This window comes from Nansenia antarctica, assembly GCF_963989245.1.
Source record: "Nansenia antarctica genome assembly, chromosome: 8".
NCBI lineage: Eukaryota > Metazoa > Chordata > Actinopteri > Argentiniformes > Microstomatidae > Nansenia > Nansenia antarctica.
The window spans coordinates 5,613,271-5,637,880 of record NC_137678.1 but is presented as its reverse complement, the minus strand read 5'-3'; the positions used below and the strand labels follow the sequence as shown (position 1 = coordinate 5,637,880).

The window sequence follows — 24,610 nt, the reverse complement described above, 5'->3', positions numbered from 1 at the left end:
ATTGTTTACAAATAGGGGAGTGGAGCCAGGGGGTGAGGCTCTCTTCACCTCAGCCAGCCCCTCACCACCAGCAGCAGCTGCTCTTGTAAGTTGTAACTGTTCCTTTGTTTGATAAATAGTCTGAGAACTCATTGGCTGACTGCCAGTTTAGGACAGAATGCTTCAAAGCATAACAATCATATTATTATGACGTCATGTTGTTTGTTATATTGAAATATATGGGTTAGGGTTAGAGAGGTTTTAGGTTTTATTTCATTTCTAACATTTCCCCATGCCAGTTATCCGGTATGACATGTTGTGAGTAAAGAGTCTAATAGCTCTTGACCTTTGTAGGGCAGTGAGGGTATGTCCAGCATGTCAGTAACACTAGGCTATGCTACACCCTCAAAACATTTTCATATCATTTAATAAACAGAGATTAATAGATTAAATAAATGTTTTTTTATAAACATTTTCCTTATTTTAACTTCATAAAGGGGTTTGGACATCACGTCACGTCATTGGGCCAGTTGCTTATGGTCCCTTGAAAAGGAGGGTGCCACGTATTAAAGAGCTGTAACATCTAAACCATTCCTCCAACTTGGATCTGGATACCCTCAAATTAAAGAGGGTGTTTGACAGTCTGCACTTTAAGGCCATATTCATTCTATAACTTGAATATGTTTTGGTAAACAACTAAAATGACAACAGTTCTGTCAAAGAGTCCAAATGGACCTAACTGTAGCTTGGCTACTGTTTTCCAATTCTGGAAAAAGAAATGTTCAATGTTTTGATTAAATTTCCTCACTCTGTTTTAATATTTTGATCATCTGTGTTGGTAGGATTCCCTGCACTGTGAACTGTCCATCTGGGCAGAGAGATGGAGGCTTCTGCTTACTCAGTGTCAGAGAGCCAGAGGACACACCTTGGGTCCCCTGATGCAGAGGCAGAAGGACAGAACCACCGGAAGGACAATCTTATTAGGCTCCAGCCACCACCACCACCACCACCTCCCACCCACAGGGACCATCACTCTCCCAAAATTAAAGAAGAGTACGACACACCGTGGGACAGCTTTCTACGGGACTTTATCAAAAACCAAAAGGCCAAAGATGAGATGCTCAGCAGATCTGCGTCAGGGTGTCACCTCTCTGAAGCAGCGAATGACATGGATAGTGACAGTAATGACATGGATAGTGACAGTAACGGCAGTTCAGAGGTCAAGACTGGAGGTCAGGAGGTCAAGATCGAAGAGTGCTATGGTAGGAATTCCTCTCAGCAAAGGCCAACCACGGGCCGCGCTAGAGCTGACCAATCACATCCTGAGTCAGGTGGTCACAAGAGCAGCTCAGTGATTGGATTACAGGAGCAGCAGAGAAGGACAGCGGCAGGGCAAACCTCTGAGCAAAGGAAACATAGTTGTGGTCATGAGGACATGCGCCAGTGCTACGTCCAGTGTGGGAAGAAACTAAACACGGCGGATATTGTGAAAATACAGCAGCGAATTAGAAGACCAGACCAACACCGTTGTGCTACAACTGATCAGTAAGTCACACATGCTGCTAACGCTAACACGTGCTGCTAACCCCTAACACATGCTGCTAACGCTAACACATGCTGCTAACGCTAACACATGCTGCTAACGCTAACACATGCTGCTAACCCCTAACACATGCTGCTAACCCCTAACACATGCTGCTAACACTAACACATGCTGCTAACCCTAAAACATGAAAGGGCAATTGGTAATTAAACAGTAGGTAATTAAAGAGTAGGTAGTTAAAGGGCAGTTGGTAACTAAACAGTAGGTAATTAAACAGTAGGTAATTAAACAGTTGGTAGTTAAAGGGCAGAACTATAAGCACGTCTAACAGATGAATGTCATGTATGATAAGGCAGCAAGCTGGCTTGGAAGGGAGCTGCCAGTCAAGCGTGCAAAGGCCACGCCCACACAGCCTCAGAACTGTCTGACCAGGAAGTAGAGCCTAACTAGAAGATTATTTTCATAGTTTATTATGTGTCAACATTTTTCCTGGACACAAAATACATTTGGAACCATTTAATGTTTACTTTCCAGACCCTTAAATTACAGCAAATGCAATCAGTAATATTATTATTGCATTTGCAGGACGTGTCCTGTCAGTCTAGATGGGAGTTCAGTGAACTGTTTGTCTGTCATGTCTAATCGACCTGCGTTGTTTCTGCCTCCAGTGTTTCCAGCCGCAGGTCCTCTTCAGCTCATGTAACCATGGTAACCATGTATGAACCAGAATGCACCGAGTCCCCCAGATCTGGCCGTGGTTCTCCAGCCCTGAAAAGCCCACATTGGGACAGAGGAAGAGGAAGAGGACACAGGAAGAGTGGAGGACAAGAGGACAGAGGAAGAGTGGAGATGAAAGACAGTGAGATGGATGGTAAGTCTTTGTTATTGGTGAGTGTCATTGCACTGTTGTAAAACCAATGCTGCCAGTGCAGTGTAAGTCAGTCAGTACCTGCATCGTCTGACAGTCCTGCTCTCTCCCGCTGTGTGGGGTTGATATATCAGGGCTAGTTCCCCAATCTAACCCAGTCCTGGACTACAGGACAGCCACATGTAAACACTTTTATCCCCAATCTAACCCAGTCCTGGACTACAGGACAGTCACATGTAAACACTTTTATCCAAAGTGACTTACTACATTTGTCTAAAGTAAGTGAATCAGTTTACACAATTGGGGAATAAAACATAATAAAAACAGACGAGAGAAATATGATAGAAAATCCATTTTAGGAATAGCAACTGCACTCTACTGCTCTCTACTGCCCTCTACTGCTCTCTACTGCCCCCTACTGCTCTCTACTGCTCTCTACTGCCCCCTGCTGTTCTCTACTGCTCTCTACTGCCCCCTGCTGTTCTCTACTGCTCTCTACTGCACTCTACTGCACTCTACTGCACTCTACTGCCCTCTACTGCTCTCTACTGCACTCTACTGCCCTCTACTGCTCTCTACTGCTCTCTACTGCCCTCTACTGCCCTCTACTGCCCTCTACTGCTCTCTACTGCCCTCTACCGCCCTCTACCGCCCTCTACCACCCTCTACCGCCCTCTGCTGCTCTCTACTGCCCTCTACTGCCCTCTACTGTCCTCTACTGCTCTCTACTGCCCTCTACTGCTCTCTACTGCTCTCTACTGCCCTCTACTGCTCTCTACTGTCACAATTATTCAGAGCTTTGAACGAGATTATTAACACCCGAACAGCCATGGGTGGGGTCATTAACACTAGAACAGCCATGGGTGGGGTCATTAACACTAGAACAGCCACGGGTGGGGTCATTAACACTAGAACAGCCATGGGTTGGGTCATTAACACTAGAACAGCCATGGATGGGGTCATTAACACTAGAACAGCCATGGGTGGGGTCGTTAACACTAGAACAGCCATGGGTGGGGTCAATAACACTAGAACAGCCATGGGTGGGGTCATTAACACTAGAACAGCCATGGGTGGGGTCATTAACACTAGAACAGCCATGGGTGGGGTCATTAACACTAGAACAGCCACGGGTGGGGTCATTAACACTAGAAGTCACGGATGGGGTCATTAACACTAGAACAGCCATGGGTGTTGTCATTAACACTAGAACAGCCATGGGTGTTGTCATTAACACTAGAACAGCCATGGGTGTTGTCATTAACACTAGAACAGCCATGGGTGGGGTCATTAACACTAGAAGTCACAGATGGGGTCATTATGAATGAATGGTCTTTATTGTCATTGATATAGTACAGGTACCAAACAACGAAATTTTGGAGGGGGGGCTCCCATGGGTGGGGTCATTTAACCTAGTGAGTAAAAATAAATTCTACCTTTGAAGTCGATCAAATTTCAGGACCCTCCTTTCATGACTTTTCCGAGATAAGTGCGTTCTACCACCCAGTATCCTGACATATTCTAAATCTACTTCGTATAAAGCTATTTCAATCACAGGTTTTAGCCCAGTTACATACGCAGTAGTGATAGGATATTATATGTCAATGTACAGACAGTTATGAATGCTAAACTGTACAGTAGGTCTCGCTATAGCTATCGCAGCAAAGTACTTGCAGTAGCCTACATTTGATTATGTCTGTAATCCTCAACTGATTTTCATGGAACAACATGGAACAAATACAATTTTATTTATGATACAGTATATAATGTGTATTAAGTGTATTTATGATGCAGTATATAATGTATATCAATTTTCAAATATTAGCATATTTATTACTATTATTTTGTAATAATGATAATCAACCTCTTTTGCATCATATGTGCAGCCACTCCCCGTGATAATCTGACCGTAATCCTGTATGGTGGTACGATGCTTGTAGGAGGTGCAGAGGTTTATCTCTCTGAGAGACTTACTTAGATAGATAAACAAATGTTGATATTTAATTTCTCTCTATATTTTTTTTTCTTAATATCCTAATGCTGTATGTAAAGCACTTTGAATTGCCCTTGTTGTATAAAATGTGCTGTACAAATAAACTTGCCTATGTAACCCTGTATATGTTCCTATTCTTACAGACCAGCAGAGCTCCAACCCAGGTTCAGACAGCGAGCCCAGCTCCACCACACCAGGAAACCATCAACAACACAGGAGCTCGAGGCGGAAGAATCACCTTAAAACACACCCACAGACTTACACCGGAGAGAAGACCTACCGCTGCCCACTGTGTGGGAAGAGTTTTAGTGGAGGAGGAGCCCTGAAGAAGCATCACAGAATACACACCGGAGAGAAACCATACCACTGCTCCCAGTGTGGGAAGAGTTTCAGTAAAGCAGAAGACCTGAAGAAGCATCAGAGAATACACACCGGAGAGAAACCATACCACTGCTCCCAGTGTGGGAAGAGTTTCAGTCAAGCAGGAAACCTGAAGATGCATCAGAGAATACACACCGGGGAGAAACCATACCACTGCTCCCAGTGTGGGAAGAGTTTCAGTCAAGCAGGAAACCTGAAGATGCATCAGAGAATACACAGAGGAGAGAAACCATACCAGTGCTCCCAGTGTGGGAAGAGTTTCAGTCAAGCAGGACACCTAACGGTTCATCAGAGAGCACACAGAGGAGAGAAACCATACCACTGTTCCCAGTGTGGGAAGAGTTTCAGTCAAGCAGGAGTCCTGAAGAAGCATCAGAGAATACACACCGGAGAGAAACCATACCACTGCTCCCAGTGTGGGAAGAGTTTTAGTGACGCAGGAAGTCTAAAGATTCACCAGAGAATACACACCGGAGAGAAACCATACCACTGCTCCCAGTGTGGGAAGAGTTTCAGTCGAGCAGGAACCCTAAAGGATCATCAGAGAATACACACAGGAGAGAAACCATACCACTGCTCCCAGTGTGGGAAGAGTTTCAGTCGAGCAGGAACCCTAAAGGATCATCAGAGAGCACACAGAGGAGAGAAACCATACCACTGTTCCCAGTGTGGGAAGAGTTTTAGTGACGCAGGAAGTCTAAAGATTCACCAGAGAATACACACCGGAGAGAAACCATACCACTGCTCCCAGTGTGGGAAGAGTTTTAGTGGAGCAGGAACCCTAAAGGATCATCAGAGAATACACACCGGAGAGAAACCATACCACTGCTCCCAGTGTGGGAAGAGTTTCAGTAATGCAGGAGACCTGAAGAAGCATCAGAGAATACACACCGGAGAGAAACCATACCACTGCTCCCAGTGTGGGAAGAGTTTCAGTCAAGCAGGAGACCTGAAGAAGCATCAGAGAATACACACCGGAGAGAAACCATACCACTGCTCCCAGTGTGGGAAGAGTTTCAGTAATGCAGGAGACCTGAAGAAGCATCAGAGAATACACACCGGAGAGAAACCATACCACTGCTCCCAGTGTGGGAAGAGTTTCAGTCAAGCAGGAGACCTGAAGAAGCATCAGAGAATACACACCGGAGAGAAACCATACCACTGCTCCCAGTGTGGGAAGAGTTTCAGTCAAGCAGGAGACCTGAAGAAGCATCAGAGAACACACACAGGAGAGTAACCATACCACTGCTCTGGAAACGATCGTAGCTGTACGTCGGGTATTACCTACTGGTTATGCAGAGTTATTACAGGCATGTGAGCCGCACTGCCTATACTGTAATTCATGCGAAGTGAATGTGGCTCGTAATAAAATTAACGATGTTATTATCAGCCGAGAAAATGAGTTAAGAAATGATTTTTTTTTACAACTTGAGTACAAGCATTTGCCTGGTTAGTAATCAAACGTTAAATCACCCTTCTCTGCCCTCTCCCGCTTCCAGACGAACGCCTACCCTATATTTTAGCACTTGGCTTAATTCAGCCGCTTTTCTTTGAGCCGCTATTCACCTGCTGTTACGGCTGTAGTGGTTGCAGCCGTAGTGTGTGTGTGTTGTTTCTTGTGTTGTTTCTCCCAGGTGATTGTCCTTCCTCCTGCCTGCGGCCATGGCGACGGCCTGATTGAGCACAGGTGTGCTTGAGAGTTGTTCTTGTTTTGGTTATTTTTAAATGCAGCTGTAATTTTGTATACCTTAGTTTTGTAGTTTGTGTTCATTAGTCTTAGGTTCAGTGTTTAGTGTTATTTGTAGTTTGATCACTAGGCCTATTAAGTTTCTTCATTTATTCTTTATTACCGTTAATATTATATATTCATTCACTCTTTGTTTTGATAGAGTAGTTTTGAGTTAAGGAGTTTCACGGAAACCAGTTTTTTGTTTATTCTAAAATAAATCTTGTTTATTTTACATTGCCGTTTCTCCTCTCATTCTTGTCCCCCCGGTTTTATTTAATTGTTACCCCCTTTAATTCCTAGACCATCTAGGGGGTCGTAACACCTGCGTTCTTTTTAAAGTATATGTGGTATTTATAGAAGGAAGCACGTATGCGCAGCTCGTTTTATAAATTATGCTTACGTCCGTTTAGAAAAATGTGCTCACGTGAAAGTCAAAGATGACGTTCAAGTACCTTTTTATAAATGAGGCCCCAGGGGTGGCCAACCAGTTGGAGACTAAGAGCCCCAAATAATTGTTGGGGTACCAGAAAGAGCCACATCATACATGCAGGCTCACAAAAGCTCTCACTCACACACACGCAATACATTTCCAATAGGCTATGAGACCAGTGGTGTCATTTCAGCAAAAGCCAAGGCATGGCAAGGTACAGAATAGGGGGGTTGAGGGGGGGTTTCAAATCAGTTGTGCAATAGTCTATTTTGGTGAGTTCTTTCTATACAATTGACTTATATTACATTAAGGTAATGAATAAAGGAGACAGCTACAGTATGTAGGTAGTAATCTAGATCTTTCCTAGCCGGTGGACCTGGTTCAATCTCCTTAGAAACAAAATAGAATAGATAGAATAGAATAGACTTTATTGTCGTTGTACAGTTGCCTATACAATGAAATTGTAGTGGCTTTTCCGAAGGTGCAAAAAAACAGAAAACATATTCACATATTCACAAACATATACACATATAAGATAAACATTTATGAACATGTCTTATGTCTACTGTTCTGTGTTCTGATGGTCCATGGGTAGAAACTGTTGGACAGCCTGTTTGTTCTAGCCTTTATGCTCCTGTACCTCACTCCAGAGCGCATCAGGCTGAACAGGTGGTGACCAGGGTGGAGGTGGTCTTTAAGAATCATTCCTGCTCTGGAGAGGCACCGAGAGCGTGCCACGTCATCCAGGGAGGGCAGGGGACAGTCGATTATTTTTTCCGCTGACTTCACCACTCTCTGCAGTCTCTTTTTGTCTACTACCTTGCAGCCAGCGTACCATGCTGTGATGGAGAATGTCAGCACACTCTCAATGATGTAGTGGTAGAAGGTTACCAGCAGCTTCTCCTCCACCCTGTTTCTTTTGAGAACATTACAGATTTAGCTATTCTCAACTCTAAATCAACTGCACTGTTAATTTTTTATTTTTTTTATTTTTTTACATATTTGTTTTACAGCTCACCTATTACAAGTGAGACGATTGACAATATCAAAAACATGCTTGCACACACACAAGTTAGTGTTACTGGCCCCAATTTGGTACAATTATTACAGAATTTATTGAGAATAGAGACATGGTTGACATTAAACTAGCTGTTGTACCCTTTAACATTCGCTAACTAGCTTGTTACAGTTAGCTTCACAATCGCGGGTGACGTTAGGTCGGATTTTTCACTAAAATAAAATGTAATTAGAACATGTTTGTACTGACACAACATGACATGAACTTGTTCATTAATATATTACATTTGAACCAACAGTATTATGGCGTTTATACAGTTTGTTTAACCCACCTGAATGAATGAGAATCGTGGACAAGGTTTTAACATTAACGTTACTCATGGCTTGTTTATTGAGGAACCGATGTCCCGCTCCAGTGTTAGCAGATTGGGCTACTTTTGGTCACTCTGGACGGGTGGATTCGGCAGCTTTTAGACTGAAATTGTCAATCCCGTCTGGCAACCCTGCGCTCCACTACAGCGCCTGGCTGGGGGGGGTGAGATGGAGCCGGGAGGATGTTGAGTTACCGTTGTGGATAAAATCAACAACATGACAACACGTGTTTCAGATACAATTTTCAGGGGATTTTTTTTTTTTTGCAGGTATGGCGTGTGCCATGAATTGCTAAACCAAAACGACGGCTATTGAGACACAGCGAGCGAGCCACACACTTTTAATGAATGGATTAAAGAGCCGCACACAGACAGGCAAAATAAAATTGCGTACGTACTAAAGTCTATAAATACCAAATATACTTGAGAATGAGCTTTGTATTTACGCCCTGAGATAGTGGCTCAATTATAGCGGCTGAATTAAGCCAAGTGAGCAGGAGAGGGCAGAGAAGGGTGGCTTCTCTGTAAGTTGCATTTGTAGTGAGGCTGATAGGCATAACAATTGTGCATTTTATGACTAAAGCATGAAACTTTCTTCAGTGTTTCTATAGACTGTAAAGTTGTAAACTTCATTTTTAGACGTGGAACCACTTCAGATTTGACCTCTGTCGTCAGGTAGACTAAAGCCCCGGGCTGGCCTGCTTCTTTGGCGCTTTTCCATTTGTCGCCCGGGTCGCCTCGGCTCGGTTCGGGTCGCTTCTTTAGCTACCCTTCTTAACCAGGAACCAAATTTAGACCCGGAACCTTTTTGCCAGGCTGCGTGTGACGTGTGACGCTGCACACCGTTGATTGGTCAATGGAAATCGTCATCCCATGTTCATAGATTTCTTCGCTAACCGCCATCTTTAAATACCACATTCGCTCTTGGAAAATGTCACTACAGTTTCTGTAATAGCTTATTAATAAAGATTCGAAAAATTATGCTGACCATCGTATTATCTTAGTTTAATGTCATTTCAATGCATCATAGAACTTTTATTTACAACAAGCATAACACAAAAATCGATATTATGCACCGTCTTTGCCCGTGAATAACACCGGCTGTGAATGTGGTAGAAACACAATACTCCTTTGCTAACTTCACCATCGGTATACGGTCATTTTGAGCCCTTAACCACCGCGCTGACACCCCGAGAAGTTATGCTTTTAACCGTAAACTCAATGAACCAGGAGTTCACCTGCTGCTGCCTGCAGCACCGCGCCTGCTGGTTGAAACTCCCGTTGACAGCGGGGGGAGAGAATCGTTTTAACAGGGAATTCGCTCCTTGCTGTGTCGACGGTGATAGGAGTGTAGGATCGACACCATTCAAATGGTTTTGGATTCCCTGTCCTCTCCCCTATCCGGACACGTTTGAATTGTTATCCTAACCCACGGTAAACCGAAGTTATTAACCCGCAAAGGGTGCCTCCGTTTACCGTCTTTGCCCGTGAATAACACCGGCTGTGGAGGTGGTACAAACACAATACTCCTTTGCTAACTTCACCATCGGTATACGGTCATTTTGAGCCCTTAACCACCGTGCTGACACCCCGAGAAGTTATGCTTTTAACCTTAAACTGAACCGGGAGTTCACCGCTGCTCTAAGCAGCAGCACGTCATGGAGGATATCAGCGGGGGGAGAGACAATTTCTACCAGGGAATTCGCTCCGCGCTGTGTCAACTGTGATAACAGTGTCGTATCGACACCATTCAAATGGTTTTGGATTCCCTGTCCTCTCCCCTATCCGGACGTTTGAATTGTTATCCTAACCCACGGTAGATCACAGTTATTAACCTGCAAAGGGCACCGTGTTTGTCCGTGAATAACACGGCACACAATGATACTACAGTTCATAAAGCAGACAAGTGAAGGCAGTGGTTTTAAGGGTTCAAAAAACATGACTTTATTATGTGTACATAGCTTCCTCTCTCTCTTTCTCTTTCTCTCCAAAAAAACATAGTTAATAATATACCACATGCCGAGGGAATGGCATACGATAGCTTCAAGTTCCTCCATGTCGCTGTTGTTGTGGCTGTGTTGTGTCTCGTGAAAATATACGTCACCACCATGGCGCGCTTTTATGACGCGTTTTTCCGCCTACTATCGCCTACTCCTCCTACTCGTTCCTGGTCTGTTGTGTATAGTGGAAAACCAGAACTGTTCAAAAGCGGGCCGAAGCGTGCCGAAGCGACCCGACCCGAAGCGATCCGGGCCGCTGATGGAAAAGCGCCATAAAGGTAGACACTAATTTTCAGGAGTAAAATATTTCTGCAAATCATTCTAGAATTTTGCTGTGCAATCTAGAACTTCCATTAACTGCAATGTATAATGTCTGCTTGAGTGCATTATGACATCAAATGGAATATTTAGGATGTATGCAACATTCTTAGAACATGGAAGCAATTTACCATGAGAGGAAGGGGGTTGTGGACTCATTTACCACTGGTACAGGGTTGGAAAACCCTGTGATCATCAACCCTGTGATCAACCCTATGATCATTCTATAGTATAATATGATATATTATCATTCTAAGGAAAAAATAAATAACATTTAAAAAAAAGAACATAGTAATATACTATATTCTTTTTCCATTTTTTTTCCACTTTATTATTTAAAAAAAATCATTTTGATCATTCTATGATCATTCTATAGTATACTATGATATATTATTATCATTCAAAGCAAAAACGTTTTTTTAAAAGGATGGATATATTAATGGTGGGACACATATGACAGAACGGACATTGTAGGAGGTAACTGCCTCCAGCAGAGGGCAGTAATGCAGCATCAAGGACGCACGCTGCCGTTAAAACCAAAAGAAGAAGAAGAAGACGACGACGTGGTCTATTCCCGCGATACCAAGGAACGAGAAGTCGATCTAAGAGGGCGGAGTCAGTAAACACACACCGTGCTGGAGCTGAAGACCTTACAAGTGATTATTACGTTTACAACTATGACAGAGGGCAAACATTACAGCAGCAATGCAACATCTGTAGTGATGGCGAGATGAAGCTTCATGAACTGACTATGTTACATAGTGAAGGACTTCGCACAAACTAATGTCAGGAGGAGAGGACGTCAGGGGCGGATTTAGGATCGTAGGAGATCCGGGGCTTAGCCCAGAGGGAGAATATAATGTGCGCGCGGAGCGCGCCGGAAAATTTTGCCTTCAACCTTCAACTTACCACCACCTTAAAGCAGACAAAAGGCACTGGAGAACACATATACATTCACACCCTTTAATGAAGCAAACTAATTGTGGTGGTTCTGGGCACAGAGGGAGGTCAGCACACGTAGCTAGCTCCCCCTGTCAGTCACCATCATTTATATTTGTATAGAATTACATAATTGATGGGCTGAGGCTAGTTATGTTACAGTATGTATCAATTCAATTCAATTCAATGATACTTTATTTATCCCCGTGGGGAAATTCATTCTGCCACGCCACTCCACTAAAAACAACACATAACAACACAACATAAAGGACAGACAACAACACTGAGCCAGCCATATACGGTATATAAAAAAACAGCGAGATCACGATAAAAAAGTGGATAAAAGAGATGGCTATAGTTATTATATCAGGGCAGTCTCTGTGCTCACCACTTATATTGTATTTAGAGTCTTGTCCTGTGTTATATGACGATATATTACATGTATTGTTGGCCTGTGTATAGTACTGTGAAATCAAATCCCCCCTGGGACATTAAACAAACTTAGTTAGTTAGCGTTACATCTTAGGATAGATTTGAGTCATGTTCTGTATACATACATACTACCATAAGGGCATACTTAATGTGGTTACTCCATGTTTACTAGCTGTAACATTAACGTTACATCATTCTTTTTCACTTGTTACTCAGTCAACCAGAGTACAGATATCAAAGACTATCAGCCTGTTATTCACTTTATTTGTATAAGTATTATCCTTTGTTTGATTTCTTACCATGTACCGTAACAGTACCTTGCTATGTTTCATTTTCATTATAACATAACGTTATGTTATGATAGCCAGCTAGCATTAGCAAACCGGAAAAGTAGTGTCAGTGAGTCAGTCACCTTTCTAATAAGATTCACAAACCTGAAACATCATCTATGTCATTACTGCTGGTGATGTCATTGTTGTCAGCTGCTGATACTGCTGCTGCAACAAGGCGCTTGTTTTGTTGAAACAACTTTGGGATATCCATCCTTACAATTTTGCAAGTCAGGCACTGATTGAGATCACTTCTTCTTCAGGGCAGGGTAGGCTACCCAGTACGCAGGCTAATGTCGCGCAGCTGCTGCCTCTCTGTTGGACTCCGGTACTGCACGTTACTCACGAGATTTTTTTTTTTATTTATTTTTTTTTTTTTTTAAGTAAAACATTCGGGGCTTTTCAGAAAACATCCGGGGCTTGAGCCCCAGTAGCCACCCCCTAGCGCCGCCCCTGGAGGACGTGTTGGTCATTGTTAAAGGTAAGAATGGTCTATTATTATTTGATTTTATTAGAGATATTGTATTAATCTATGAATCAAATTAACTCGGGGTGGTGGGTAGTAGGGTTAGGGTTAACTAACGGTCCATGCTGTAGTAGGGTTAGGGTTAACTAACGGTCTATGCTGTAGGGTTAGGGTTAACTAACGGTCTATGCTCTAGTAGGGTTAGGGTTAACTAACGGTCTATGCTGTAGTAGGGTTAGGGTTAACTAACGGTCTATGCTGTAGTAGGGTTAGGGTTAACTAACGGTCTATGCTGTAGTAGGGTTAGGGTTAACTAACGGTCTATGCTGTAGGGTTAGGGTTAACTAACGGTCTATGCTGTAGTAGGGTTAGGGTTAACTAACGGTCTATGCTGTAGTAGGGTTAGGGTTAACTAACGGTCTATGCTGTAGGGTTAGGGTTAACTAACGGTCTATGCTGTAGTAGGGTTAGGGTTAACTAACGGTCTATGCTGTAGTAGGGTTAGGGTTAACTAACGGTCTATGCTCTAGTAGGGTTAGGGTTAACTAACGGTCTATGCTGTAGTAGGGTTAGGGTTAACTAACGGTCTATGCTGTAGGGTTAGGGTTAACTAACGGTCTATGCTGTAGGGTTAGGGTTAACTAACGGTCTATGCTGTAGTAGGGTTAGGGTTAACTAACGGTCTATGCTGTAGGGTTAGGGTTAACTAACGGTCTATGCTGTAGTAGGGTTAGGGTTAACTAACGGTCTATGCTGTAGTAGGGTTAGGGTTAACTAACGGTCTATGCTGTAGGGTTAGGGTTAACTAACCCTACAGGGCTCCGTATGCTGTAGGGTTAGGGTTAACTAACGGTCTATGCTGTAGGGTTAGGGTTAACTAACGGTCTATGCTGTAGTAGGGTTAGGGTTAACTAACGGTCTATGCTCTAGTAGGGTTAGGGTTAACTAACGGTCTATGCTGTAGTAGGGTTAGGGTTAACTAAGGGTCTATGCTGTAGGGTTAGGGTTAACTAACGGTCTATGCTGTAGTAGGGTTAGGGTTGACTAACGGTCTATGCTGTAGTAGGGTTATGGTTAACTAACGGTCTATGCTGTAGTAGGGTTAGGGTTAACTAACGGTCTATGCTGTAGTAGGGTTAGGGTTAACTAACGGTCTATGCTGTAGTAGGGTTAGGGTTAACTAACAGTCTATGCTGTAGGGTTAGGGTTAACTAACGGTCTATGCTGTAGGGTTAGGGTTAACTAACGGTCTATGCTGTAGTAGGGTTAGGGTTAACTAACGGTCTATGCTGTAGGGTTAGGGTTAACTAACGGTCTATGAGTAGGGTTAGGGTTAACTAACGGTCTATGCTGTAGGGTTAGGGTTAACTAACGGTCTATGCTGTAGGGTTAGGGTTAACTAACGGTCTATGCTGTAGTAGGGTTAACTAACGGTCTATGCTGTAGTAGGGTTAGGGTTAACTAACGGTCTATGCTGTAGTAGGGTTAGGGTTAACTAACGGTCTATGCTGTAGGGTTAGGGTTAACTAACGGTCTATGCTGTTGTAGGGTTAGGGTTAACTAACGGTCTATGCTGTAGGGTTAGGGTTAACTAACGGTCTATGCTGTAGTAGGGTTAGGGTTAACTAACGGTCTATGCTGTAGTAGGGTTAGGGTTAACTAACGGTCTATGCTGTAGTAGGGTTAGGGTTAACTAACGGTCTATGCTGTAGGGTTAGGGTTAACTAACGGTCTATGCTGTAGGGTTAGGGTTAACTAACGGTCTATGCTGTAGTAGGGTTAGGGTTAACTAACGGTCTATGCTGTAGGGTTAGGGTTAACTAACGGTCTATGCTCTAGTAGGGGTAGTGGTGGTCTAGTGGATAGTGAGTTGGACTTGGGATCGGAAGGTTGTGAGTTCAAATCCCGCCTGAAGCCACACCACTACTAGTGTGCCCTTGGGTAAGGCACATAGCCCTCAGTTACTCCAGGGGGAATGTCCCTGTAATTCGTAATTGTAAGTCGCTTTGGATAAAAGCGTCTGCTAAATGGCAAAATTATTAAATTAAAATTATTAGTAGGGTTAGGGTTAACTAACGGTCTATGCTGTAGGGTTAGGGTTAACTAACGGTCTATGCTGTAGGGTTAGGGTTAACTAACGGTCTATGCTGTAGTAGGGTTAGGGTTAACTAACGGTCTATGCTGTAGGGTTAGGGTTAACTAACGGTCTATGCTGTAGTAGGGTTAGGGTTAACTAACGGTCTATGCTGTAGTAGGGTTAGGGTTAACTAACGGTCTATGCTGTAGTAGGGTTAGGGTTAACTAACGGTCTATGCTGTAGGGTTAGGGTTAACTAACGGTCTATGCTGTAGGGTTAGGGTTCACTAACGGTCTATGCTGTAGTAGGGTTAACTAACGGTCTATGCTGTAGTAGGGTTAGGGTTAACTAACGGTCTATGCTGTAGTAGGGTTAGGGTTAACTAACGGTCTATGAGTAGGGTTAGGGTTAACTAACGGTCTATGCTGTAGTAGGGTTATGGTTAACTAACGGTCTATGCTGTAGTAGGGTTAGGGTTAACTAACGGTCTATGCTGTAGTAGGGTTAGGGTTAACTAACGGTCTATGCTGTAGTAGGGTTAGGGTTAACTAACGGTCTATGCTGTAGTAGGGTTAGGGTTAACTAACAGTCTATGCTGTAGGGTTAGGGTTAACTAACGGTCTATGCTGTAGGGTTAGGGTTAACTAACGGTCTATGCTGTAGTAGGGTTAGGGTTAACTAACGGTCTATGCTCTAGTAGGGTTAGGGTTAACTAACGGTCTCTGCTGTAGTAGGGTTAGGGTTAACTAAGGGTCTATGCTGTAGGGTTAGGGTTAACTAACGGTCTATGCTGTAGTAGGGTTAGGGTTAACTAACGGTCTATGCTGTAGTAGGGTTATGGTTAACTAACGGTCTATGCTGTAGTAGGGTTAGGGTTAACTAACGGTCTATGCTGTAGTAGGGTTAGGGTTAACTAACGGTCTATGCTGTAGTAGGGTTAGGGTTAACTAACGGTCTATGCTGTAGTAGGGTTAGGGTTAACTAACAGTCTATGCTGTAGGGTTAGGGTTAACTAACGGTCTATGCTGTAGTAGGGTTAGGGTTAACTAACGGTCTATGCTGTAGTAGGGTTAGGGTTAACTAACGGTCTATGCTGTAGTAGGGTTAGGGTTAACTAACGGTCTATGCTGTAGGGTTAGGGTTAACTAACGGTCTATGCTGTAGTAGGGTTAGGGTTAACTAACGGTCTATGCTGTAGGGTTAGGGTTAACTAACGGTCTATGCTGTAGTAGGGTTAGGGTTAACTAACGGTCTATGCTGTAGTAGGGTTAGGGTTAACTAACGGTCTATGCTGTAGTAGGGTTAGGGTTAACTAACGGTCTATGCTGTAGTAGGGTTAGGGTTAACTAACGGTCTATGCTGTAGTAGGGTTAGGGTTAACTAACGGTCTAGGCTGTAGGGTTAGGGTTAACTAACGGTCTATGCTGTAGTAGGGTTAGGGTTAACTAACGGTCTTTGCTTGATATGATGATGGTTTCTCCCCAGAATGAATCAATTGAAATCACCAAGGTCGGCTCAGATGGGACAGTTTGAAGATATCATTTATTTCAGCTGATCAGGCCCACATCGTTCATGCTCCAAGTGTGAGTGGCTTCTCACTCCAGTACACAATTCTTATAGTACAAATTATTGCTGATCTAGCTATCAGCTGTACAGTGTCAATCATTATTCTGCTGTCAACTTAATAACATGAGATTTCCGTTCGCCTCACCTTTATCCCATAACGGGTTGGTCGTCATGGCAACCCAGTCACCCGATTCCTGTCGGTCCCTAAATATACTGACCCCTTGACCCAGTCTCTTCACTGGCCCGACTAGTCAACAAGGTCCATGACACATAGGGATAGACTGGCTGGCAGTTTAACAACATTATAGCTTAATTATGTTTACTAATGATTTCATGCGTAGTGTCTACAATTTATCTATGCACACTTGAAAAACACATCATAACAATCCACTCTTTTTTTTCCTCTAATCTGGGAAATTATCTTTAATTATATGATTAATATTTCTTACTGTCACATGGCTGAAACCTCACATTCCCCTCCCGGGGACATCATTAAATGATCTCTTCCCATAGACAAATGTGAGCCCCCAGTCATGCCTCAATGGCCGATCAAACGTCTCATCTCTCAATTACTTAAAGGTGAGTAAAAGTTTGTCCATGGTTAACCTACTCTAGTTAATAATTGCCTTCTTTGGATAAAAACCTTTTGATGTTTGAAGGAGAAAATATCCAAATAGGCTCTTATTACTATTTCTAAGCACTCAACTTGCATATAACAGTTATATTTTTAATTCTATTCATTCCGTGTGTTACTTGAGATTATAATTCACATCAAATTGACTATGTCTTCCATGATTTGTTTACAATTATGCATGTTTAACAAACTGGAGGTTGTTTCGTTATCTTGATTCTTGTCGATCTTCAACAGAGGGACCTCATGCGTTTCCTGGTTGCAATGAGGTACTATCTGAGATGATAGAATGACGATTCTTCATGGTCGTCTGCTTTTAGCCTTGGTTGTCCTTTTCTCTTGTTGCTGTGTTATTGAGAGACTCATAGTAGAAATTATTTCATTCACACCATAATTTCACTTTCGCTCTCCTTTCTCCCTTTCTCCTTCTGTTGATGAGGTTTCAGAGCTTGATGTAGGGCTCTGTCTCCTTTGTGCAAAGTTCACATGAATGTCTCTGGTTGCAATCATTGGCATGTTAGTTGTGACATTCATGGATCGCATAATGAGTGTTCGGAAAATCGGAAAACAGCATCCCATGATCACAATAATAATCATCATGATTATTATCACTGGTGTTAGGAGTCCCATAATCCATGTCAGTGTTGTGTTACCATTGAAGAATTTTGCAAGGTAATTGAACACTTCTGCTCCATATCCCCCTCCTTCTCTGGCCTCTCTGTTAGTTCTCACTATCCCTTGTTGAATCCTTTTGATGTTCCTAATAGCATTGGACAAGTTACCCAAACCTTCTGACATTGAGGGTAAATATGTGCAACAGGTGTCTGATCCTACAATTGCGCATACTCCTCCTTGTGCGGCTGTAATCGAATCTAGGGCAATGCGGTTGTCAATGGTGAATTGTCTTATGGTAGCAATTTCGCTGCTTAAAGCTTGAAATCCCATTAGAGTCGCATTGGCCACTTGGGAAAGGTCATGACGGGTTAATGCTATCAAGTAATGGTTGGCATACTGTAACTCGGTATTCCAAAATATGGACTTGAACACTAGTTGTGCATGTGTGAAGATTCTAGACTCTTCAGGTAGCTTGTAATACTTATCGAACAACTCTTTTGGGTCAGTGTTTTTCAAGTGTATGTAGCCATCTACCTCATTACTCTGCCTTTTCTGTCCTCTACTGCTATTGCGTGGTGTCAAGTCATTGTCTTCGTATTCTATGGGTTCAACTAAATACACCAGGTCATTCAGCATGCACATTCCACAGATTCCACGAAACGATGGTGGTAGGTTTGTCCAAATCTGGTTTCCACAACACCAAAGGAAACCTGGAATCGCTACCGTGCCAATCTTAGATATCTTTACTGTGTTGAGGCGGTAGTCGAAAAAGTGTTTGCATTTTGTGGGATATAAATAGCCGACATCCGTGGCTCCGGTGTCCTCGGTAGGCTGTCCCATTACACATACATCAAATACTGCTGAGTCATTAACCGTAGCAGATATTTTTGTTGGTTTAGTGGCCAAATCACTGGGTACATTAAGGATGCTGTTCCTAAATAGTGTGTGACATCCAGTTAGTGATGGGAAGTAATCCAAAGTGGTGTAGGAGTTTGCCTGTGTGTAGTCTGTATCAACGCCATTATCCTGTCGTACAGATATGTTAGAATGAATTATGTATGAAATCACTTTGTTCACTTGACCTCGTTCCATGACGGACATTTTAGTCGTCTTACCTATGTATATACTGTTGGGTTGGACAATGGGTCTAGCGGTTGCGCCAGTGTAATATTGTCCTGTAGTGGCTGGATGTACTTGCAATATGTAGTGGTATGCTAGGACACATAGTGTAGATAACCCCTTATCATCAGTGAGTGGCACTGCATAAGATGGAAATAATTCTGTTGTTGATTGAGGAAACAGAGCATGCGTAACATGAGTTTGGTGTTAGTTTCCTAACTTTGCTTGTCATTGTTTTATACCACGGGTTAGATGCAAATGGGTGAGTGTCTTCTTGCTTCAGGCCAACTTCATTATAATCAATCACTCGTTTTTCGTCTGGTGTGTCATGTTTGAAATTGTCACGTTGGTCCTAGTCCCATTTTGCTGGTTTTGTCATAATCAATGTTGTCAGACCAATAAGGTGCACATCGACCATGCCAGAAACTGGGCAGATAAGTGTAGACATTTTCTCCACACATCCAAATGATATAGTCTGTGGCAGGCCATGGTTTGTTGACATCTAAGAATATCCGCTTGTCAGGGCACCTTAGGGTGATCCCCACGTCGTGCAGCGTCTGGTGGCTTTTAATAGGGTCCACACAAGTTAAAGGTCGTTGTTGTTGTCTAGCAGTCGTGCGTACGGTCGGCAAATTATCAAATGCCTCTAAGTCTCTCTGTACCGGGAAATCAGGTAGTAATTTTTTCCACAATGCGTTGCAAAACTCATTGGTAGGGGTCGATGCGCCCATTGCTGGGAGTGATAATGGTAATATGTGAAGATTCTCTCCCTCTGGGGACCTGAATTTCACATCGACATTTACCGATCCCTCATTTAGAGCGATGAATGTCACATTATCAATGTAGAACGGTTTTCTACCTGAGGTCCTGAGTGGGTACCAGAAACAGTGCATTTCGTCCTCAGTCATAGGTGTGTTGTCCAAAGTGCCAATGTCAATCACGGGTTCAATCCTTTGTATGTTACGTTTCATGCGCATGAGCTTATCATTAGTTTTGTCATTCACTCTCGTCTCTTGTTTGTTAATACACGTGTATAGATGTATATATGACCGTAAACATCGCGGCCAGTCCCACAGTCCATAACGTGGCTCTGATTGTGTTGGTCTTTTGTTTAATTTTTTGGTTGGTGTCCCTTGTCTTCTGGTTCTGTGATCTTAACATACAACATTTCAGAAAGAGAGATCATCATAGCAGAGATACTTGTCACAAATTTTCTGGATCATATATTAAATGTTCCTTTGTGTGTGTGTGTGTGTGTGTGTGTGTGTGTGTGTGTGTGTCATTCTATCTCCTCCCCGTCACTCAGTTAATCTAATTTGGGAGTGCTAAGGGGGGGGGCTGCTTTCAGCCTAGATGCATATATCCATTGCGGCTGGTTTGTTACCTTAACCGCCGTTCGGGTGATCAATACTATTTGGGTAGGTGGGCCGTATCTCGGTTCACCTCCCAATGTTACCGGTTTGAGACTTTTTACCAGGACGTAGTCTCCTGCTTGAAAATCGTGAATCGGCTTTTCACCTGGTGAGGGCAACGAATCAGTCACCTGTTGGCAATATCTACATACAAAGTGGCACAAGTGTTTAACATAATTCTGTTGCAATTCTTGCAATTGTGTTATGTCGATAGCCGCTGTCTCCTTCATCAATGCACCTAGGGGAAAAGGTTGTGCCATTAAAACTTCATGAGGTGACAGGCCAGTGCATGCGTTTGGTATAGCTCGAATTGACATGAGTGCTATTGGAAGACCCTCTATCCAATTTACCTGTCTTGCTTGGTGCAATTTCATTAATTTATCTTTTATAGTTCTGTTGGTTCTTTCGACTTGGCCGGAACTCTGTGGGTTGTAAGGTATGTGGAATGTCCATTTTATCCCTAGTGCTGCTGCCAACTGTTTGGTAACCCTAGATGTGAACGGTGTCCCGTTATCCGAGTCGATCCCTGTGGGGATTCCGAACCGAGGTATAATGTGCTCCATTAAGCATTTTACAACAGTTTGCGCATTTTCTTTCTTTGTTGCAAACGCTTCTGTCCATTTTGAAAATCTGTCAACAATTACCAATAGATATGAAAAACCTCTACATTTTGGCATATGAGAGAAATCAATTTGCAATTGTTGCCATGGTCCTTCTGACTTAGGTAAATGTTGTCGTTTAGCAGGGTTAATGTTTGGATTACATCTCGCACAAACTAAACATTTATGAATGAAATGTCTTACTTGTTTTTCAATACCAATTGTAAAAAACAACTTTGATATGTATTCTGTCACTCCTTTATACCCTATGTGTGTTGGGCCATGTATGAACGATATGAGTGCTTCATATGCTATTTTTGGTAAGGCTATTCGTTCATCCGTAAATTTCCATAAGCCTATGTCATCTCTGATGCATCCTTTCCTTTCCCACAATATACTTTCTGATTGATCTGCTTGATCTTGAAACGATAACAATGCATCAATGGTGAACGGTGGGTCTGTGGTTAACACTGCCATGGTCGCGTGTTCCAACCATGGTGCGGGCGATCCATTTAATGCTGCATCTTGGGCATATTTGTCTGCCAAGTTGTTTCCTATCACCACCTCTGAATTTTCTCTGGAATGGCCTTTGCACTTAACTATGGCAATTCGTGCTGGAAGCATCAATGCTTCCAGCAGTTCCTTTACTAACATAGCATGTTGTATTGGCTTTCCTGCAGTAGTGATGAAACCTCTGTTTTCCCAGATTTTGCTAAAGTCATGTGCAACTGAAAATGCGTATTTTGAATCGGTAAACACGGATACATCTTTATCTTTAGCATATTTACATGCTCTTGTTAGTGCTATCAATTCAGCTGCTTGTGCTGATGAAACTGGTAGTCTGTATGCCTCAATGCAATGACCGTTGTCGTCAACTATTGCATATGCAGCTAAAGTTGTTTTGTCGTCAGGTCTCATTGCACTGCCGTCACAATACAAAATCATGTCATTATGTTCAAGTATCGTCTGCTGTAAGTCAGCTCTTACACTGCTCGTTGCATTAATCAATTCCATACAGTCATGTTCACTATCCTTTTCACTTTGGACTTGTGAATCTCCATGTAGTAATGTTTTCAAATGCAATGCAGGGTTCGTGTGTGTTGTGGTCGAAATCGTAAGATTATGCGTGCCAGTCAAAATGTGTTCGTAATTACTTCGTCTTTGGCTCGTCATGTGTTGTGTTGTAATATTCCGTAGTATTGTATTAACCGTATGTGATGTATGTAACGTCATAGGGTGGGCTAAAACAATGACTTGTGATTTGTCTACCATAATTGCCGCGGCTGCTACAGCTCGGAGGCAATTGGACATCCCCTTAACAATTTGTGGTAGGGTTTTGCTGAAATATGCCACTGGTCTCATTGAATCGCCATGTAATTGCGCTAGCACTGCCGATACCACGTCGCCATCATCTGCAGTGTACAGGTGGAAGATCAGGTTATAATCCGGCAGTCCTAGAGCGGGACTGTGACATAGAAGGAATTTGATATGCCTGAAAGCTTGTTTCTTGTCCTCATCCCATAGAATGGTGTTAGGCGCTGTCTTTAATGTGGCCTTCCGCAGCACAGCATCATAAATAGCATATTCAGCTAGCCAGTTCCTGCAGTAATTTACTAATCCCAGGAAAGAAAGTAATTCAGTCTTAGTCCGTGGTTTCTCCATGTCTTTGATTGCCTTGACTCTGTCAGGTGATAGGAAGCGGCCGCCATTTTTCAGTACATATCCCAAATAATTGACAGATTCCATGCAAAATTGCAGTTTTGATAGCGAAGCTCTGTGCCCTCCCTCAGCCAGGTGCTTCAGAAGTACAATTGAGTCCTCAATGCATCCTTGTCTGTCAGTTGCTGCTATTAACAGGTCGTCAACGTAAGTCAGAAGTACTGAGTTACATGGCAATGTCAAATGCGACAAGTGTTGATTTACAGCTCTGCTATAAATGACGCTACTATCAATAAGTCCCATGGGTAGACGAAGCCAAATGTATTGTTGTCATAAAAATGTGAATGCAAATAATCCTTGTGTGTCTTTGTGTACAGGTATTGAAAAGTATGCAGATGATAAATCCACTACTGTGTACCATTTCGAGTCTGCTGGCAGTGCTGTCAAGATAGAATTAGTGTCAGGTACCACTGGGGCCAGAGGAATTATGGCTTCATTGACCTTCCTCAGGTCCTGTGTAAACCGATATTTGTTAGTGCCTGGTTTTAAAATGGGATTAATAGGAGTGTTATTTGGTGAACTCTGCTTTGCAATGACACCTTGTTCTAATAAGCTTTCAATTACTGGCTTAATGCCTTCCTCCTTTTCCTTAGAAAGGGGGTATTGTTTAATATACACTGGATATTTATCAGGATTAATCATAGCTTTATAGGGTTCAATGTTCAAGAGACCCACATGATTAGCATGTAATGCCCACAATTTTGACGGTACTTCGTGTAATATACAAGGTGGTAGTAGAGATATTTTGTAATCTTTATTATCACACCATATCTCAGGCATTACTGTGTTATTCAAAATTTTTATGAAGAAATGCGTGGGAGTTTTTCCATAAGACCAAATGATACAATTATTGTTCTTTTCCTCATTATCTGGTGGTAAGTTAATATGTTCTTTAAATGACTTTATTAAATCAGATACATCGTTAAAGTTATTCCTTAATGCACATACAAAGGGTTCAATGTGTTCTTTTATGTATTTCCATATTAATAAGAGTCCTAATGGTGATATGAAAAAGTTCTGAGGTATCTCTGTCATTTCTTCTGTCTTAATTACTTTGTCAGAGAATGGTTCGCTAAGAATTTTGAAGTGTAATACCGTAGCTGCTGCGGCTGCGCTGCAACGGGCCAACTTCTGAATTCCCTGTATCATAAGTAATTGCTTTACAAAATAAATTTTGGATAGAATAGTCCGAGCCGTGTGTGTTTTCAGAACGTTTTCTGCAAACATTTGGTATGCTCTATGTGGTGGTATAGACATTTCAATCCCATCTGGTGTACAATAAATTGTTGCGTTTATCTTGCATAGTAAATCCCTGCCCATCAATGGCATGGGTGTCGTTGCACTTGTCAAAAATGGATGTTGTATTTTGATGTCGTCTAAGTCAACCTGTAAAGGTATGGATACTGGATCATCTTGCATTGTCCCACTTATTCCAATAGTTCTTATCGTTTTGTTTGTTAATTGACATTTCAAATCGTTTCGCCTTAGACATGATACTGTCGCTCCTGAATCTATTAAAAATGTAATTCTTTTACCATTTATTTTTAAAGCTATCTCTGGTATTTCTGAAGGTTTATTTGTTATGTGGAATTGTGGTGTACTAACTATATATTTGATCATGTCTGTAGGCTGAAATTGTCATTTCTTCCATAACAAATGTGTGGGCGTTTCCCCTCGTGGTTGTTTATATGACTCCGTTTGTGGTCTTTCATTTTCTTGTTGTCTATAATTAGCCCGTGGTGAGTACCAGCTACCTTTTTGCTGTTCATCTCTTTGTTTTACTCTACAATCTTGTATCCAATGTCCGAATTCTTTACAATAGAAGCAGTTGTTTGTTCTATCCCCTCTCCGATTATTACCATTAAGTGTCCCTCTATTACCATAGCTATTCTCTCCTCTATTACCATACATTTCCCCATTTTGTCTTTGTTTATACTGTTCCGAATTGTTTCCTGATCTTGGTATAAATGGACTATACTGTCTGAGTTGAGGTGATCTAAATTGGTTACCTCCTACTTGTGGTGTGGGTGGCGTAACGTCAATTTGTGGTAGTTGTGGCAATTCAGTGTCTTTTGTT

General features: G+C 42.5%; 2 protein-coding genes across 2 annotated transcripts in view; one reads left to right on the top strand and one right to left on the bottom strand.

The window, feature by feature from the left end:
- Positions 1-24,610, bottom strand: part of LOC308163775 (rho-associated protein kinase 2-like) — a gene marked incomplete at both ends in the record, with an annotated part of 257,445 nt that overhangs the window by 79,710 nt on the left and 153,125 nt on the right. The window lies entirely within an intron of this gene.
- Positions 355-24,610, top strand: part of LOC308163455 (uncharacterized protein) — a gene marked incomplete at both ends in the record, with an annotated part of 47,666 nt that continues 23,410 nt past the window's right edge. Inside the window, 2 exons of the mRNA XM_080537642.1 lie at positions 355-360; positions 4,640-5,195. Of these exons, the coding sequence (XP_080393768.1) occupies positions 355-360; positions 4,640-5,195 (562 nt within the window). The remainder of the gene's footprint in view (positions 361-4,639; positions 5,196-24,610) is intronic.